The sequence below is a fragment of the Nothoprocta perdicaria genome, unplaced genomic scaffold (genome assembly GCF_003342845.1).
Source record: "Nothoprocta perdicaria isolate Ctin4 unplaced genomic scaffold, notPer1 scaffold_372, whole genome shotgun sequence".
NCBI classification, from domain to species: Eukaryota; Metazoa; Chordata; class Aves; order Tinamiformes; family Tinamidae; genus Nothoprocta; species Nothoprocta perdicaria.
This window is the reverse complement of record NW_020455613.1, coordinates 307,667-325,625: the sequence shown is the minus strand read 5'-3', so window position 1 is coordinate 325,625 and position 17,959 is coordinate 307,667. Positions and strand designations below refer to the sequence as shown.

The 17,959-nt window shown below is 69.5% G+C and overlaps 3 protein-coding genes across 3 annotated transcripts in view; all 3 read right to left on the bottom strand.

Moving 5' to 3' along the window:
• Positions 1 to 7,711, bottom strand: part of KCNH4 (potassium voltage-gated channel subfamily H member 4) — an 11,098-nt gene extending 3,387 nt beyond the window's left edge. Inside the window, exons 1-15 of the mRNA XM_026044600.1 lie at positions 7,636 to 7,711; positions 5,164 to 5,397; positions 4,958 to 5,089; positions 4,751 to 4,878; positions 4,232 to 4,475; positions 3,929 to 4,086; positions 2,618 to 2,825; positions 2,349 to 2,543; positions 2,076 to 2,275; positions 1,545 to 1,794; positions 1,256 to 1,470; positions 957 to 1,004; positions 505 to 872; positions 179 to 353; positions 27 to 107 (exon numbers count right to left, since the gene is read on the bottom strand). Coding sequence (XP_025900385.1) covers positions 27 to 107; positions 179 to 353; positions 505 to 872; positions 957 to 1,004; positions 1,256 to 1,470; positions 1,545 to 1,794; positions 2,076 to 2,275; positions 2,349 to 2,543; positions 2,618 to 2,825; positions 3,929 to 4,086; positions 4,232 to 4,475; positions 4,751 to 4,878; positions 4,958 to 5,089; positions 5,164 to 5,397; positions 7,636 to 7,711 — 2,712 coding nt within the window. The remainder of the gene's footprint in view (positions 1 to 26; positions 108 to 178; positions 354 to 504; positions 873 to 956; positions 1,005 to 1,255; positions 1,471 to 1,544; positions 1,795 to 2,075; positions 2,276 to 2,348; positions 2,544 to 2,617; positions 2,826 to 3,928; positions 4,087 to 4,231; positions 4,476 to 4,750; positions 4,879 to 4,957; positions 5,090 to 5,163; positions 5,398 to 7,635) is intronic.
• A 696-nt stretch (positions 7,712 to 8,407) lies between these two features.
• On the bottom strand, positions 8,408 to 9,471 carry HCRT (hypocretin neuropeptide precursor). Its single transcript, XM_026044599.1, has 2 exons — positions 9,270 to 9,471; positions 8,408 to 8,809 (listed from the first exon to the last, which is right to left on the bottom strand). Exons 1-2 carry the CDS (start codon positions 9,288 to 9,290, stop codon positions 8,408 to 8,410), a joined length of 423 nt encoding a protein of 140 aa, XP_025900384.1. The 5' UTR covers positions 9,291 to 9,471.
• A 551-nt stretch (positions 9,472 to 10,022) lies between these two features.
• LOC112951804 (inactive phospholipase C-like protein 2) lies at positions 10,023 to 17,903 on the bottom strand. The gene is made up of 6 exons (XM_026044570.1): positions 17,868 to 17,903; positions 11,596 to 14,073; positions 11,289 to 11,492; positions 11,006 to 11,081; positions 10,425 to 10,534; positions 10,023 to 10,211 (listed from the first exon to the last, which is right to left on the bottom strand). The coding sequence occupies exons 1-6, from the start codon at positions 17,871 to 17,873 to the stop codon at positions 10,023 to 10,025; spliced, it is 3,063 nt and encodes a 1,020-aa protein (XP_025900355.1). The 5' UTR covers positions 17,874 to 17,903.
• Between the last annotated feature and the right edge of the window lie 56 nt (positions 17,904 to 17,959).

Sequence of the window (17,959 nt, the reverse complement as noted above, 5' to 3'; positions counted from 1 at the left end):
GGCTCGGGCGGCCCCGGGGCGGCGGCGATCGCGCGGCTCCGCAGCAGCTCCAGGAGGCGACGCAGGTCCCGGCCGAGCTGCGAGACCTCCCGGTTGAGGCGGCTGATCTGCAACGGGATGGAGAGCGCTGAGCGGCGCCCGGACCGGACCGGACCGCCTCGCCGCCTTCCCCGCGCACCTCCTGGCCGAGCCGCCCGAGGCTCCGCTCCAGCTCCTCGGCGACCGGGCCCGGGGCGGAGCCCCCGGCGCTGCCGGGCGCGGGGCAGCCCCCGGACGGCACCGGGGGGGCCTCACTGCAGCGCGAGCTCGGCGGCTCCGCCGCGCCCCCGCTGTCCTCGGTGCCGTCCACGATCCTGCACGGGGCCCAGGGCGCAGCGTGGGGAAGGGTCCCGCAGTGCCGCGCTCCCTCCGCGCGTGCGGGGAGCGGGCAGCACTGGGGGGCACCGGGAAGCTCCGGGCACGCGGCCAGGCGGCCCCTCGGGCCCGCGGGGGGCCCGGCCTCACCTGGGGCTGAGGTCCGGGGGGCCGTCGCTGTGCAGCGCGGGGATGAGCAGCCTGGGGGGCCTCCTGCCGCCCCCAGCCTCCCCGGCCCCGGGCGGTGCATCCCGCGGGCCCCGCGGCGAGGGGCTGCGGCCCCGCGGGCAGTGCGCGGGCGAGCGGCAGTTGCGGCGCAGGGCTGAGAACTGGCACAGCTCGTCGCCCAGCAGGCTGCTGAGGGAGCCGCGGCGGCCCGGGCTGCTCAGGCTGGGCAGCAGGCGCTTGCGGGGGGCGCTTGCGGGGGGCGACAGCTGGAAAACTTCATCGGGCTCCTCGCCGTCCTCCAGGATGGAGGGAAGGGGCTTCTCCGGGGCGGCGCCGCTGTCGGGACGCGGCTGCAGGGGGGCAACAGGGGGTCAGGGCCGGGGTGTCCTCATGTGGGCACCATGTCTCCCAACCGCCCCGTGCCGGGCACTGACCTGAGCTGCTGGCACCAACCGTGGGGACCTCGTGAAGCGGAGGAGCCCCTGGGAAGAGAGCGGGGATGCCTGTGAGGTGCCAGCGCAATGACCACAGATGAGGCTCTTTGGGACCTTGCGGCCCCCTCGAGGAAGGAGCCCTCAGGTCCTGGATGTTCCCTGCTCCTCCAGGCAGCGGCAGCACATGGAGCTGCTCGTGCAGCGCCGCATCCCTGTGATGTCCCAGCCGGGCAGGACCCCAACACCTCCCACCGAGCCCTGCTGCGGGTGCGGGGAGGAAGCGCTGGACACGCACCCACCTCCATCTCACTGCCCTCCCGCAGGTTGAAGGTGAGGTCCTGGTGGATGTCGGCCGTGAACTTGCTGGCGTACTCAGGGTAGAGCTGCAGCACCTCGCAGAGCCCCCGCAGCCCGATGTACTGCAGGTCGCAGTAGGTCAGTGCCTTCACGTCCGCGCTCGTCTTGATCACCGGCTCCTGGCTCGCCAGGTCGGCCCCGATCAGGTCCCCTTTGCCTGCAGGAGGGAGCACTCACAGTGGGCGCCGAGTCACGGCCACCGCGGCCCGCGCGCCCCGGGGCCCCGCTCACCCAGGATGGCCAGCACCACGTTGTCCCGCAGCACCTCCAGCGAGCCGGAGCACACAAAGTAGTCGGCCTGCAGCGCGTCGCCCTGGCGCAGCAGGTACTCGCCTGGCGCGCAGAACGACGTCTTGATGTGCAGCGAGAGCGAGCGCAGGCAGCCCCGGCTCGCCGTCTCGAAGACGGGCAGCTGCAGGATGTCCTTGTTGAGGTGCATGGCCACGTCCGCACGCAGCTCGTCGGGGAAGTCGTGCAGCAGCTGGGAAAGAGGCAGCGGGGCTGGCAGCGAGTGGACCCCCGCACAGGACCTGCTGCTCCTGGCACTGCCAGCCCCATGGCCCGGTGCCACGCGCACCAAGGGCCACCATGCATATCCCTGAGCCCACAGGGATTGCACCTACCTCCCTGCTTGCAGCTCTGCTCCCACAGCAGCAGTGCATGTGCATGCACCTTTTTACCCGCATGCTCACATAGCTGCACGCTTGAAACTGCAGTGCTCCATCACCCAGGTTCTGCGATGGACCTTGCCCTCCTACCCACCTCGTTGGCGTCAATGCCGTTGTTCACGGACCAGGTGGTCTGGAAGTACTCGAGCATCCGCTGCTTGAGCTGCTGTGGGAGGCGGTGGACGCGGATGAAATCCTTGAGGTCCTTCATGCGCGTGTGGTAGAGCGAGCGGCGCGAGTACATGCGCTGGATGATGGCCGTGACGTTGCCAAAGACCACGGCGTGCATGAGCGCTGGGGGGGCCGGGAGGGCGGCGTCAGGCCGAGCCCCCGGCCCCGCGCCCGCCGCCCCCCGCCGCCGCCTCACCCCCGATGAGCATGGTGCAGATGGAGAAGATCTTCTCGGCGTCCGTGTTGGCGCACACGTTGCCGAAGCCCACGCTGGTGAGGCTGCTGAGGGTGAAGTAGAGGGAGGCGATGTAGGCGCTGCGGATGGAGGGGCCCCCCGCCGAGCCGTTGATGTAGGGAGCCTCCAGCCTCTTGCCCAGCTCGTGCAGCCAGCCTGCCAAGCAGAGCGGGGCTGAGCGGCGGGCGCCCCGCGCCGCCCGGCGCCCCGCGCGCCCCCGCGCCGCTCACCGATCTCCCAGGTGCGCCGGTCGCCGCTCTGCACCTCGGCGCGGCCGATGACGTACCAGACGCAGGCCATCCAGTGCGCGAGCAGCGCGAACATGGACATGAGCAGTGTGAGCACCATGGCGCTGTACTGCGAGTAGCGGTCCAGCTTCTGCAGCAGCCGCAGCAGCCGCAGCAGCCGCACCGTCTTCAGCAGGTGGACCAGCGAGGTCTGCGGAGCGGCAGGAGCGTGAGGCCACGCAGGGACCGATGCCGCTGCCAGGACGGGATGGGGTGGGACACAGCCTGTCCGGGCAGCCGGGCCCTGCTGTGCCTGATCCACAGCAGTGCCAGCATCACCAGGGCCCCAAATTGCTGCAGAGTTGGGAGGGAGGTGGCCAGCAGCCACATGGGGCCCTGGGTTTGCTGGAGCTAAGCTGGTCCCAGCAACTCGCAAGGGGAAACCTCCACAAGAGGCTGGTGCCCCAGCCAAGATCACAGGTGTCACGAGCTGGAGGTGACAGGAGCTCGAGCCACCGTGTCTCAACCTGGTCTGGACACACAGCGATGCCAAGCTGGTGTCATCGCAGCCAGGGACTCCGCTGCTCCCAAATCCCCTCTCTCCCACCGCTCGCTCCTGGCTCCACATGGGCAGTGGCCCCGGCTCCAGCGCTTGTTTTCCTGGCCGGCAGCACAGCTGGGGCACCACCGGAGCTGCCCTGGCTCAGGGGGCAGGTCCAGCCCCCGAGCGCCTTCATCCTCCCTGCGCTGCGGCGGTGCCACCAACCAGTGTAATTACAGCTGCTCTCCCCGCTCCTTCCCGCCTGCTCCAATTAGCAGAGGATGGAAACGGGGCTGCAGAGCTCCCGTGGCTCCTGCTGCTCACCCGGGGCCCCGTGAGGCTGCCAGAGGCAGCGGCCGGAGCCACCTGCTCCAGATGTGTTTGCATGCATGTGTGCTTGCATGCACACAAGTGTATGTGCATGTGCACGCATGTGCATGCATGTGTCGTGTGTGCCTCTGCCTGCATGCACACAACCGTGCATGCATGTGTGTGCCTCTGTATGTGTGTGCCTCTGCCTGCATGCACACAACTGTGCATGCATGCCTGTGCCTGCGTGCAAACAAGTATGCATGCATGTGTGTGCATGTGTCCGCATGCACGCGTGTGCATGCGTATGTGTGGGCTGGGGAATGCCTGGCTCGGAACTCGCTCCCTCCTGGGACGCCGCTGCAGCGCGCAGGGGCACACGGGGTTTGCAGCTGCCCGTGGATGAGCCCCTCTCGGATCAGCCCTTGCAGAGCGCACGGCAGCGGCCGCCCCATGGCACTCACCACCGTGACGTTGAAGACATAGAGCAGGTCGAAGGGCAGCGCGGCGATGAGGTCCACGAAGAACCACGTGGCCACGTAGTGCAGGCAGATGCAGCGGGGCTCGTACACTACCTGGCCCGACTGGCTCACGTAGGTGGTGCGGAAGTTCAGCACGATATCTGTGCGGGGAGCACACCGGCCTCAGCACCGCCGCCCCGTCCTGCTCAACACCCGCACCGAGCTGTGCCCGGCCATGCTGGCACCGACAGCGCCGCTCCCTGCTCCTCCTTCCCTGCTCTTCCTCAGGAGGAAGAGCTTCCCTACCCACGATGAAGAGCATCTCGACGGCGATGTCGCTGACGATGGTGCTGCGGGCGGCCGAGGCACTCTCCTCCGTGCCCGTGAAGCAGACGTTGTAGGGCACGGTGACGGCCACGTAGAAGGTGGCCAGCAGGATCAGCCAGTCCCAGAGCGCCTTGAAGACGCTGTAGTGGAGTAGGATGAAGTGGGACTTCTGCACCGAGGCCACTTTGTACTCAGGGATGGATGGCTTGTTCTCAAAGACGTTCTGCAGGAGAGGGCAGGGTTGGCACCAGATGTCAGACACCAAGGAACACACGGATCTGTCTCCACACGGGACCCCACTGGCCCACAGCTCCCTCTGGATTCATGTCTCCCAGGGGCAAACATGGGCTGCGTGGAGACTGCCTAGAGATGGGCACAAAACACCTGCTTTTGCAGACTAACTAAGGCTCTGCTGATGCTCTTAACAGCCTCTTAACGGAGGGTCCCGGACACAGACCCCTGTCCCCAGGCGATTCGGGCTCCCGCCGGGCTCCTCACCCGGTTGAGCTTCATGTCGCTGCGGTCCTTGCGCGCGAAGCGGCTGCCGAGGCGGTGCAGGACGGAGCGGCCCTGCCGGCGGGCTGCGCGCAGGGACGCGCTCCCGGCCCGCCGCCCGCGCTGCCTCTCTGCAGGACGAGTCGGGCACCGTGAGCGGCGGCGCCGGGACGCGCTGCCCGCGCGCCCACCCGGCCCCGCCGCCCTCACCCTCCTTCCTGTCGCCCGGGTGGCTCTTGGCCCGGCTCTCCGTGATGTCCTTGAAGGAGAAGAGGAAGAGCACGACCTCCCCCTTCTCGTTCTTGATGGGCACGATGTCCAGCAGGCACCAGAAGGCCGCTCCTGAGGGGCAGAACAAACTGGCAACGCGAGCTGGGCAGGACGGGGACGGGGTGAGTGCCGCGCATGCCACTCACCCCCCTTCTTGTAGAAGCAGACCTCGGCCTGGCACTCCTGCTTGCCCTCCAGCACCTTCTCGATGCGCTGCAGGGTGGGCTCGCTGGTCTCGGCGCCGCAGAGGAAGCGGCAGCTGCAGTTCTTCTGCATGACCTCGGTGCGCGCGAAGCCCGTGAGCTCGCAGAAGCCGTCGGAGCAGTAGACGATGGGGAAGCCGCGGCGGAGCTGCGCGTTGGCCAGCAGGAAGTTGCTGTCTGGAGGCAGACACGGGGCTGCCACCGCGGGCAGGGGCTGCGGGGACACGGGGTGCCCGTCCTTCTCCCACGGCACCCGCCTTCCCCCCAAGGAGGAGCGCAGGCATCCAATCCCCGCATCCCTGGGGTCCCTCCTGCCCTGGCATCCTCGCAGTGAGGTGGCTCCAAGGGCGCTGGAGCCCTCGCCACTCCTGGGCTCCTGTCCAGCCCCAGAGCAGCTGCTTTGGCATCAATTGCCACCAAGCACCAGCAAGGACAGATGGCCTCGCACGGGGACGAGGCCAAGGAGCTGGCGTGTGTGGACAGCGGGACCAGAAACACGGGACCGAGCAGCAGAGGATGGGCACCAGGCAGGGGACACACAGGGGACACGGTGGGGGTGCCAAACGGATGCACAGAGGCTGCCCAGGGGATGCCTGGGGATGCCAAGAGGATGCCGAGGGGATGCCATGCCGAGGGGATGCCGAGGGAGAGGCCAAGGGGATGCCGGCCACAGGCGGGGGGGCTACACCAGGGCCACCGCCACCAGCTCAGCTCAGGATTAGCTCTGGGAAGCAAAAATAGCCCAAGGCTGTGACTAAGGCCAGATTTTGGCTCTGGGGAGCCAGGATTACCGTGCTGGCCAGGGGGTGATATTAAAAAGGGGGAAACAAGTGCAAAGGAGTCTTTCCAGCTGTCTTGAGGAGCAGCTCTGCTGTGCGAAGGGGGCTGCGGCACCGGCGGCTGCTCATGGTGCAGGAACCTGCCCAGATGGACGAGCGGGGCCGAGAGGCAGCTGCTGCGCAGCAGGGCCAGGGTTAACCCGCACCATGGATCGCTGCAGCTAAAGCCCCTCTCCGTGGCGGGTAAAGCCGATAAGAACCACAGCGAACCAGCAAAGCCAAACACTATTTAAAAGTGCCCAGGAGGCTGCTCGGCACAGTTGAAGGCAGGATGCTCTCAGTCACCCTCATTGCCAGGCTCCCTGGGCAGATTCCCAGGGCTCCTTTCCTACTTTTCCTGGGCAGCTCCTCTGCAGCTCCACTGCATCCTAAAGCCCCAGTCCAGGGCCACAGGGCCAGCCAAGGGGGACAAGGTCCCTGTCACCCACGGTGTGGAGCCGAGGGGAGCCAGGAGCACCCGGTCCCTCTGGGAGCAGCTCATCCCTGTGCTGGTGCAGGTGGCAGAGATGCGTTGCCTTGTGCACAGCAAACCCCAAGGGCAGCACCCGCTGCCAGCTTCTGCAGCCAAGCATGCCCAGGGCAGCAGGATGGGCCGGGGAGCCCCTGCTCCGGGCAGCGCTGGTTTGGCCGCTGGCACGTGGCACCGCTGCATAATCCCTTCCCCAACGTGCCAGCGCCTTAATCCGCACTGGCCCTGGCACATAGAGCAGGGAGGAGACGGCTTCCCAGGGACACTCTGGCACCTCCAGCTGTGGAAAGCGGCTGCAAAACAGTCAGCAAGGACCAGAGCCCTGCTCCATCGCGGCCCAACGCACAGCCCTGCTCGCAGTGCAGTCCAAACGCACGGCTCAAACACACGGCCCTCGGTGTTCGCCTTTCCCTAGGACACATCCCAGAGCAGCGAGGCACTTCCCTACCCAGGCCCTAGAGGAGGGCAGAGCCCCCTCGGCGCCGGGGCAGAAGTGCCCATATCCGTGCAAGCGGAGGGCTGCCGGTGCAGACGGAAGCCAGTGTGACGGTCCCCGTGTCACCACTGTGTCACCAGCTGCTCTTGCCCTGTGGTGCTGGGGTTTGAGCCGCACTAGGGAGGACCCGAGCCCCTTCCCGCCCCACAGCACTTCGGGGGGCACCGCGAGCCCCGGCGCCCCGCGGTACCTGCCAGGGCGCTGCGCCCCCTCCCCGACCCTCCCGGACCCCCGGCGGCCCCCGCCGCTGCGCCGGGGCCTCCCGTCCGACCGGGAACTGTCCGTGGTGCTGAGCGGCCCCGACGGCGCCGAGCCCGGGCCCGGGAGCAGCGTCCGAGCCACCAGGCACCCAGGGCCGGTCAGGGGTCCCCGCGGTACCGAGCCCACCCGGGGGCGCGGATGTCCCCAGGTTACCCACTCCATTCGGGATGCACGGAGGGGGAGCGCGGGGTGCCGAGCCCGGGCGGGTCTCAAGGGTGTCCCCAATTCTTGAGCCCTCCCGGTGCTGGCGAGTCCCGCGGCAGAGGCGACGGGACGGAGAGGACGGAGCCGCGTCCGGTCCCGCCTGCGGTCCCGGGCATCCCCCCGCCGCTCGTGGGGCGCAGACCTACGTGTGCCGTCGAAGCGGGTGGCGATGGTGTCCAGGAAGGTGTTCTGCGGGGCCAGCAGGCCCTTCATCACCGGCATGGTCCCGCCGCGCCCCGCCGGGGCTGCCGCCGCCGCCCCCGGCCCCAGCGGCAGGTGCCTCGCCGGCACCGCGGGCTAATCCCGGCCCGGCGCGCCCGGGGCTGCGCTCCGCCCCCGGCCCGCCCCGGCCCTGCGCGCCGCCGCACCGGGAGGGGCCTCGGCACCGGCACCCGCCCCGGAGCCACCGCCCACCGCCTCGGTACCTGCAGGGGCTTCGGCACCGGCACCCGCCGCGGCGCCCGGAGCCGCCGGCTCCGAGACCTGCCCCTCCAGCGGGAGGGGCTTCGGCACCGGGACCTGCCCCGGAGCCGCCCGTCCCGGGAACCGCCCGTCCCGGCGAGGCGGGACCGGCCCTTGGGGAGCCAAGTGGGCTCCATGGTGGCTCGGGAAGACTCCGTGCCCGCAAGGTTCCCTCCCTTGTCCCTAAGGCCAGAGGGACGGGAGCCGGGGCCGTGCAGAGCATCTGCATTCCAGCACCGTGGGCTGCAGGGGGGCAGAGACATTAGCCCCCTCCCCAGAGATGAGGCTGTGCTGGTACCATCAGGCTATCATTTATTGTAAAAGGCCAGCGGTGGCCGCACACCCTGAGCGGGCTCAGCCGGGGCCACCACGAGGTATTTAAAAGTGCTATTTACATCAGGCGCAGGGTGAATCCCGCCGCCGGGACCCCCTCTCCACGCCACTCCCCCCCAGCCATCAGTAAAAGCTCGTCACGGTCCCCTGCATCCCGCTTTGCCCCCGGCACTGCCCAGGGCCTGGGACGGAGCGGCTCGGGGCCGGTGTCGGAGGTGCATCCGTGCCCGGGGTGCAACCCGCTGCGGCGCGGCAGCCGGCCCGCTCCCCGCGCTTGCCCATGGTGAGGATGCCGGCGGCGTGGTTGCCGGAGCCGTGCAGCAGGCGGTAGAGCCGGCTCTGGAATGCCGGCGGGATGCTCTTCCTCTTGCCCAGCGTGAGGATGCCGGCGGCGTGGTTGCCCATGCCGTGCAGCAGGTCGTAGATGCGGCAGGAGCAGGTCTTCTGCCGGCAGCACTCGGGCACGTTCTGCCGGGCGGCAGCCAGGGAGCAGAGCAGCAGCAGGAGGCAAAACGCTCCGCGGAGCTGCCGGAGCAACGGCTGCTGTTAGCAGCATTAACCGGGCTGCTCTGCCAGGATGTCCCAGCTCTCACGGGGACAGAGCCACTGCCACATGGGGACAGGGCTCTGCCCCACAGGGGCGGCAGCTCAGGGTGCAGCTCAGGGCAGCTCAATCCTGCTCCTCAATCCCCATCCAGCCCTGCAGTCCCTGGTTCCTTCCTGCAGCAGGATGGAGCTGCGGGTGTCCTGGCTGTCACACCCGTCCCGCCCTGGCACGGGCAGCAACACCCTCCAGCACTGTGGGGGCTATAGGAGGTGCAGCAAGAGCCTCCCTGGAGCACCAGGCGCCCTGCACCCTGCAGCCCCCTCTCCCACCCGCATTCGCCCCCAGCCCCACTTCCCTCCCGCTCTCCCAGGCTGCTCCAGCTGGTGCCACGGTCGGGGCCTCGTCCCTGCCACCAGCAGCTGCTTGTCCCGGCCCCACCTTGGCGCTCGGAGCCTCCATCCTTCCTGGGTGTCTTCAGGTGGCCGAGTGGCGCTGGGACATGACCCGCCGGAGCCGAGCAGCAGAGGTGCTCTGAGCCACCGGTGCCCACGGGCCTTTATAGGGGGCTGCCCCCCGCCAGCCCCAGCCTGGCGGGCCCTGCACAATAGAGCTGCCAAAAATACCCGGGTGGCGGAGGGGCCGGTCTCCGGGCGACGTGTGCGCTTTGTTCCCCGTAGCTCGGAGACGGGCCAGGCCTTTCCTCTCATTTGCAGCTCCGCATTGTGCGGGACGGCGCAGGGCAGTGCGGGACCGCGGTGCTAATGAGGCCGTAATTGCCAGCAGAGCCGCAGCCGGAAGGTCAGCGCCAGGCAGACGGCGGCTCCGCTGTCACCCACCAGCCCTGGGCGACGGCATCTCTGGCCCCATCATCATCAGGGCCCCATTAGGCTAATTGCTGCTGCTGGGCAGAGGCTGGACGTGGTGCCCGGGGCCTTGCGAGCACCTGAGTCTAGAAACGGGCGGCTCCTCCAGCACAGCGGGTGCAGCGACCGCAGGCACCTGGGCACAACGGCACCGGTACCTCCAGGAGCTCGCTCCTTGGGCGGACACAGGTGGAGACACCTGGAGCTCACAGGGGATGGGAACAGGGATGTTCCCTTTGGCCATGGCACTGTCCCCGCTCCGGGACCTGCATCCCCATGGATGACGTGGGCCGTGCTGGAGGGCTCGCTGCAGGCCCCGGTGCCATCGTCAGCAGGTGGCCGCGTCGCCGCCTCCGTCGGCCTCGGGGATGGGCTCCAGCGGGGCCCCACGCGGGCGGGGGGGCTCGGGCGACGCAGCGCCGTTCCTGCCGATGCCGCACGCCTGCCCCGCGTTGTGGATCTGCCACAGGTTGTCCAGCGCCTCCGCCTTGGCGTGCTTGAGCAGGTCGGCTTGGCCCTGCAGCCGTGCAGCGAATGCGTCAGGGCTCAGCTGGGGCTGCGCCACGATGCCGCCCACCCGCCCACGCGCGTGGCGGGACCCCGGCTGCGTCCCGCGGGGGCAGCAGGATGCAGGACACGGGAGCAGCCGGAGCCAGCAGCGCTGCTGCACCCCTGTGCCGGCGGCTGCTGCCGCATCCCGCATGCCCCGCGCGCTGCCCGGCGCTCGCACCTTCAGCACGGTGATGTTCCAGGCAAAGCTCTCCAGCGCCTTCTGCAGCTTGCGGCCCCGCAGCCCCTCCTTGGCCTCGATGCGGTGCAGCTCCTTGTGGAAGTCCATGCCTGGGGGGCAGCGCGGTGCTCAGCCCCGCGCGCGGGGTCCCCTGTACCCCAGTGCTCCAGGTGCCCCGCATGACGCAGCCCACAAGGCTCCCCGCGAGCTGCTCCCCATTGCTGTCACCCAGCCGCCCCCGCAGCGGCTGCTCCCAGCGCCGGGAACCAGCAGCGTTGGGGGGCACAGAGCCCCTTGTCCCTCCCCACGTGTCCCTCCCAGTGCCCCCCAAGCCCCCATGCACCAGAGGGGCCGCAACGCGGCAGCGCGTGGGGCAGGGCAGGCTGCCAGCAGCACCTGTGCGTGGGTGCCGTGTGCCAGCGCGCCTGCCCGCTCTGTTACTGCTGCTGCTAATTATACCCCACGTTTGGCAGCTAATGACTCCTCTCGGCTTCTGCGTCTGCCTCCCCCGCGCTCCTCCCGCTGCTGTCCCTGCATGGGGGTCCTGGGGAGAGCGGCGGGCACTGCGTGCGGGCACCCACCTGCCTGCTGTGCTTGCATGAGCTTGCCGTGCACGGCGTCTGCCGACTCGATGAGCGTGCGGCTCGTCTGGATCATCTGCGGGAGGGGAGCGGGTGCTGCCAGCCACGTCCCCGCGTGCAGCACCGCGGTGCCGGGTGGGCGCGCGCCCAGCCCCACTCCGCGCGCTGCCGCGTCCCCAGGGCTCCCGTGGTTATTACCGGGATCCAGACAGGGCTACAGGGCAGGTCCTGTCGCTACAGCCCCGGCCGGACCCTCGCCCGCGACGGCGGCACCGGCTCTTACCGTCTCATAGGCGGTCAGGACCTTGCGCAGCAGCTCGGGGATGGGGCCCTGCGCCTCCATGGGCGGGTAGCGCTCGGCCAGGTTGAGGGTGACGCTGGGCGCGCTGTCGCTGTGCAGCAGCCACGCGGCCACCGTGAGGATGCACTGCTTCATGTTGGCGGCCGGCGTCAGGCCACAGAGCTCCTTGAAGGACACCAGCGCGTTCTGCGGGGAGACGGCGGCGTCAGGTCCCAAGGGAGAGACCGGGCGCTCCGGCTCCTCTCTGCCCGCCCCATCCCGCATCCCGCATCCCGCCTCCCCCCAGCACCTGCACGTTCTCCCGCAGGTCGGTGGCCTCCCGCAGCGGCTGGGTGGCCGTCCGGAAGACTTCGTCGATGGCCTTGATGCCAGTGGCCTTGGTGGAGGTGTACTCGCGCACGCGGCGGCCGCGGCGCCCCGAGAGCCCGCGGCGCTGCCCCTTGCCGCCGCCGCGCCGGTCCGTGATGGCCACGTGCACGAAGAGGGTGGCGTGGGGCAGTGGCTCCCCGGACAGCGCCTGCAGCGGCACGTGCCGGTAGCCGGGCTGCAGGCACTCGAAGGGGATCGTGTACTGCGCGATGAACTCGTCGCCGATGTAGTCGTCGTCCAGCACCACGAAGCGCAGCACGGCCAGCTCCGGCAGGTTCACCTGGAACTCCAGGCTCTCGTCGAAGACGGGGTTGTCCCCGCTCTGCAGGGCCGTCTTGGTGCGGTGCTCGGCGCAGTCGGCCGGGATGCCGTGGATCTCGGCGCACACGTATGGCTCCACCACCTCCCCCTTGGCCCCCGAGCCCTTGGGCTTGGGCAGGTTCTGCCCGCTGATGACCTTGAGGTGCAGGAGCTGGGCGGGCACCCCGGGCAGCGAGTCCTTGGCGTTGGCACTGAAGTAGGAGACCTCCTCGCGCATGATGGCGGGCCGGAGGACGTAGCCGCAGGCGCCGTTCTGCCGGAACCAGCCCGCGTTGAGGTCCATCATGAGCCCTGGCGTCTGGTAGTTCATGGCCACCATCTGGCAGCCGCACTTCCAGAAGTCCTGCGGGTTCATGTTGCTGGCGTCGATGCGCATGGGGCTGGGGTAGACGCGCGAGAGGAAGCGCTTGTTGTAGCTCACGAGCTCCGCGGGGCACTCGCTGGCCAGCCGCCCGGCCTCCACCTCGCTGAAGGAGCACACCTGCCAGTAGCGCTGCGCGCGCCGCGAGCTCTCGAAGCCGCGGAAGGCCACGGCCTGGCACAGGCTCACGAGCTCGGAGAGCTCGCGGCTGAGGCGCAGGCGGCGCGGGCCGCCCTCGCGCTCCTCGCCGCCCGCCCGCCGCGCCGGCCCCCAGCCCTCGTCCTCGTCCGACACGTCGCCCTCGCTGTCCTCGCAGCCCGGCGGCAGCTTCTTGCCCTTGATGAGGATGCGGCCCTTGAGGCGCTCCGGCGAGGGCAGGAAGGCCTCGGCGGGGTCGGGCGGCTCCACGTAGAGCTTCTCGCCCAGCGTCTTGCGCAGGCAGCGCGCGGCCAGGCGCTGCTGCGCGGCCGAGCAGCGCACCACGAGGCACAGGATGAGCGGGTAGGCGGAGGCGGCGAACGCGTGCTGCTCCAGCAGCCCCACCACGGTGCGGAAGGGCACGCCGGAGGCGGCCGAGGGGCCCGTGTAGACCACGGGCTCGCCGTCGGCGCCGTCCCACAGCACCAGCTCGATGCTGCGGCAGCCCAGCCCCAGGGCGCTCACGTAGCCGCTGATGTCCGAGCGGCCCCAGAAGTTGTCCTCGAGCAGGCAGGCGCTGTGCGCGGAGCTGATGTAGTAGTGCGAGAGCGGCTGCGCCATGTCCTGGCACACCGTGCGGTGCTGCGGGTCGAAGATGGAGCACTCGGAGGAAAGCAGGTAGCGCGTGAAGCCGTCGATGGCCAGGTAGCCCTTCTCGCGGCCCTCCTTCGAGGGCTCGTACTTGCTCACGATCTCCCAGCACTTCTCCTCCGTGACGCCCTCCATGCCCTGCTCCACCTCCAGGAACATCAGCAGGTCCTTCAGCGCCAGGTACTCCTTGTTGCTGGAGAACTGCACCAGCAGGAAGAAGATCTCGGGCCGCGTGCAGAGCTCGCAATAGGCCTCCACAAAGAGGTCGCAGGCCACCTCCATGCCCACGCGGTCGTTGGCCTTCTGCAGCTCCTTGAACTTCAGCTCGATGGTGGACGCCTTCATGCCCGGGTTCAGGGCCTTGATGAGCTGCACAGCCCGGGACACGGGGATGAGGCCGGACTTCTCCAGGTCGGCGAGGTCGAAGACGGAGGAGATCCAGGAGGTGCGGAGGCTGGGGTGGCCAGTCCCAGGCGCCTCAGGCGTGTGCTTCCCGTAGGACACCAGGTAGCGCAGCCCCATCACCCAGGCGCTCACCACGTCGGCAGAGCTGGCCACCAGGTCCAGGGACTCGTAGTTGTCTCCGTAGATGATGGAGAAGGCGCACTCGTCCGGGAACTGATCGGAGAGGCCGTTGCTGCGCAGGATGGGGGTCTTCTTGCCCACGCGCACCTCCTTGACCGACTTGATCTCAATCTTGGCCTTCTCCGAGTCCTTCTTGGAGGGCTCCCAGCGCACGGAGCGCATGTCGGAGTCCAGCACGAAGAAGCGGCTGTACATGCGGCAGTTGGAGCGCACCTTCTTGAGCTCGCAGCCCTCCAGCATGAAGGAGATGCAGGCGGCCGTGCTGTTGATCTTGCGGTCGTTGGGCATGGTGCTGAAGGACACCGTCTTCTTCTTCTGCGCGGGCCGCTGCCGGGAGCCATCCTGCCAGGCAGGGAGAGGAGAGCAGAGCCGTGAGGGCTGCTACTGAGCGGGAATGCAAAGCCCCAGCCCCGGGCATGCAGGATAGCCCGCTCCTCATCCAGGAACATGCAGTGGAAAATGGGATGCCTGGCGCATCCCAGCCCAGCTCCCGCAGCCCCAGGAGCGGCTCCCAACGCAGCCTCCCCCATCGCTCACCGGCCCGGCTTATTTTAACTCTGCTTCCTTCCTTCCCTCCTTCCTTCCTGCTGCCGGCCTTGAGCCGGATCCTGCCCGCTCTGCAGGAATGCCGGGGCAGGGACACACTGCGGCAGCCCGACCCCATGGCGGGCCTGGCCCCATGGCATGCCGGCCCCATGGCATGTCCGTGTTCCTATGGCATGTCCATGTTCCTATGGCATGCTCGGCCCTACAGCGTGCCGGCCCCATGGTGTGCCAGCCCTATGGCACATCCATGTTCCCATGGCACGTCCATGTTCCCACGGCATGCCCAGCCCCATGGTGTGCCAGCCCCATGGCATGTCCATGTTCCGATGATGCCCAGCCCCACAGCGTGCCGGCCCCATGGTGTGCCAGCCCTATGGCACATCCATGTTCCCATGGCATGTCCATGTTCCCACGGCGTGCCCAGCGCCACGGCGCGCCCGGCCCGCGCTGCCGCCCAGGGACGGAAGGGGGCCGCGTGCCACCACTCGGAGTTGGACAGGGCTGGGATGGCGCCGGGGGGAGCGAGGGGGAACAGCAGGGCTGGCAGCATATTATGGGATGGAATTCATTAAGCAGGGCAGCAGGGAGGAGGGTTAATCCACTCCTTTAAGCTTTCTGTGAGTCACCTCTAATCCGGTGGCGGCTGCGGCACGGGTGGCTCTGCCCAGCTGCCTGGGTTGGGGGCGGCGGGGGCCCTGTCACCCTAAGCGCTTTCCCATCACTGTCACCTGCCTGCTGGGTGCCTTTTGTCCCATCGGGGCTGGATTGACCCCCAAGGGCCCAGAAACCACGACCTGAGGGTGCTGGGGACATGTGGGAGCAGGACAGGTCATGAGGGCAGGGGACACGGAGCATCCCACGAGGCCGAGCTGTGGGATGCAGCAGCAGGATGCAGGACCCCGGCGGCAGACACGTCCCCGGGGGGGATGCGGGCCGGACCGTGGGCAGCACCGCAGCACCGCGCTCCCCGCGCGCGGCACCCTGAGCTCGCCGTGCAGGACCCCCCCGCGCCAGCCCCCGCCCAGCCCGAGCACCCCACCCCGGCGCTCGGCGCCGAGCGCGCAGCACAAAACAGGAAACCCATCCGGAAAGGAAGCGCGGGGCGGGGGGGCCGCGCGGCGAGCGGCTGCCGGGACCTGCCGCCAGCTGCCCCGGGCCACCTGCACCCGGCGCGGCCGCCCCGCGCCTGCCCGCACCCCGGCAGGGCTGCCGCCACGCGCACCCCGGCCACCCCAGCTCCAGCCCTGGCCCGCCTGGGCTGCCACCATGCACAGCAGCCCTGGCAGTGACTTGTCCCCCATCACTCTTCTCTGGGGTGCTCCCCGGCGTGGCCAGGTCCCGGACGGGAGCGCCCGCACGTTGCCTCGCTCCTGCGCCCGCTGTTCCCACGCGGAGGGAGGAAGAGCGAAGCCGCCGCTCGCAGGCAGCCGCAGCCGCGCGCCCTGCAGCCGCGGGGATGCTCCGCGGGGCGCGCGGGCGCCCGGCGCTCTGCTGAGGTGCGGAGCAGGTCAGCAGTGCAGGCGGGGACGGCGTCCGGAGGAGGATCCCACGCCAGGGGCTGCCCGTGCCAGCGCTGCCCGCGCAGCAAAGCCGAGCGCAGCGCTGCAAGCGCGGGAAGCGCCGCCGGCCACCGCGGCCCTTCCTTCCCATCACATCGTGCGGCGCCGCCGCCGCAGCAGCTCGTGATGGCCGGGACAGAGGAACCGAAAGCGGCCGCGGCCAAGGCGCCCGGCAGGACACGCGGCGCTGCGTCCAGGGCAGCTGCGGTGGTACCGGCAGAACCCCACATTTCACAGAATCACAGAGTGGTTGGGGTTGGAAGGGCCCTCTAGAGATCATCTAGTCCAACCAAGGGACACCCCAAGCACAGGGCACCCAGTCACATCCACACCTCCAGAGCAGGAGCCTCCCCAGCCTCTCTGGGCAGCCCCAGTTTGATCTGGCCGGGAGGGCAGCAAGGACACGCGGGCTCCCCGTGGCAGTTGCTGCGGCTCCGGGCACCCACAGCACGGGCAGGTGGCACCAGGCTGCTCTGGCGCTGGCACCACCACATGATGCAGCAGCCAGGCCCGGAGCTCACACTGCCTCAGCCCTCGGCATCACTCCGCTCCCAGGGAGGAAGCCAGGAACGGCTCCTCCTACGGGAATATGGGGCTGCCAGGCACCCCACAGTGTCTCCCAAACCCCCCGCACGGCCAGCCTGGCCCCAGGCGGCTGATTTATGCTTTCAGATTCACTCCCACAGCCCTTGCTGGAAATCTGGAAAATAACGGAGCCTTGGGCTCTTCCCACTCCCGCTTCCAGCACGGCGGAGTTCCCTGCACGGCTCAGGGCAGCCGGGCCGGGGCCATGGGAGGACGGCAGCTGGGCCGGGCCACTCGACCTCCTTTGCGGCCGTCTCCTCTCCCCCAGCGCTGCCTGGGCCACGCGACCTCCGAGTGAGGCCAAATCCCGCAGTGACGCACGCGGGGCCGCGTGCAGCCCGGTGCGGAGTGAGCGCGGGGGGACAACCGGGTAGGCTGGGTCACAGCGGAGCCTGCAGAGCTCCGGGGGCACCCGCCTGTCCTGGGATGCCGGGTGCTCAGCCAGGCCTGGGAGCAGCACGGGAATCCCTGGGAAAGCTCCTTGCCATGGCAGCCGTGGTCACCCGCGGCGCATCTCCACGTGCACCGAGTGTGTGGGGTCCAGCGGCACCCGGGTGCAGCGCAGCCACCACGTCCTGCAGCACGGAGGTGGCAGCGAGGTGCCTGGCCCACGGAGCAGCCCACACGCTGGTATTAATAGTGGCGCAGCTCTAGCAGCTTAAAATAGGCTGCCAGGAGCAGGGGGAGCAGCTCTGGGCTATGGAGACCTATTGTGCGAGCAGTAACTCCGGCGCCGCGCGGCGTGGGGGCTCCTTTGGGAAAGCCCGCGTGCCCTGCGGCCCATCGGAGCGGGAGACCTCGGCGTTTCCCTGGCCGCACCGCAGCCCCGTGCATGGGAGCTGGCCGAGCCGAGCCCCGGTGTGCGCTCCTGCCCACAGAGGAAAGTGGGAGCGCGCGGGAGCTCCGGCTCGGGCAGCACCCACGGGTGCCCTGCGCAGGACGGGCCGACGCCACGTTGCAGTTTGCACCGTGGGAGCAGTGTGTGGGTACGGGGGCACCACAGGGCAGCTCGGGGATCCCGGGAAAGACAGGACAGGCCTAGGACACACAAAGCCAGGGCCGGGCTGTGCCCACAACGGGCAGGAGGGACCCAGATGGAGCAGCCTTCGTCCTCCGCCCAGGCCAGGACCCCCCCATGCCCGAGGTGAGGGCAGTGCCCCACGAGCCGGGCTGCTCCCGGAGAGCCGGCGGAGCCAGGACGGACGGTGCCGAGCGGAGCCGAGACCGGGCCGGGAGGAGGCCTCTTCCCGCAGGGCCTGGCCCAGGGCTCGGCGGGGCCGAACCCCCCCGCAGGTACCGGGGGCGCCGGTAACCTCTCCGCACCGGGCGGCGCGGGGGCGGCCGCAGCTGGGGGCGGGGGCCGCTTCGCAGGGGGCGGCTGCGGGGGTCGGTTGTGCCGGACAGGGGGGAGGTCCCCGAGCGGGGCGGCGCGGGGGTCGCTCTCACCTTCATGATGCTCGCGCGGGGCGCGGCGGGCGCGGGGCTCCGCTCCGCCGAGTCCTCGCGGCTGCTGCTGCCCGAGCCCGAGCCGGGGCTGC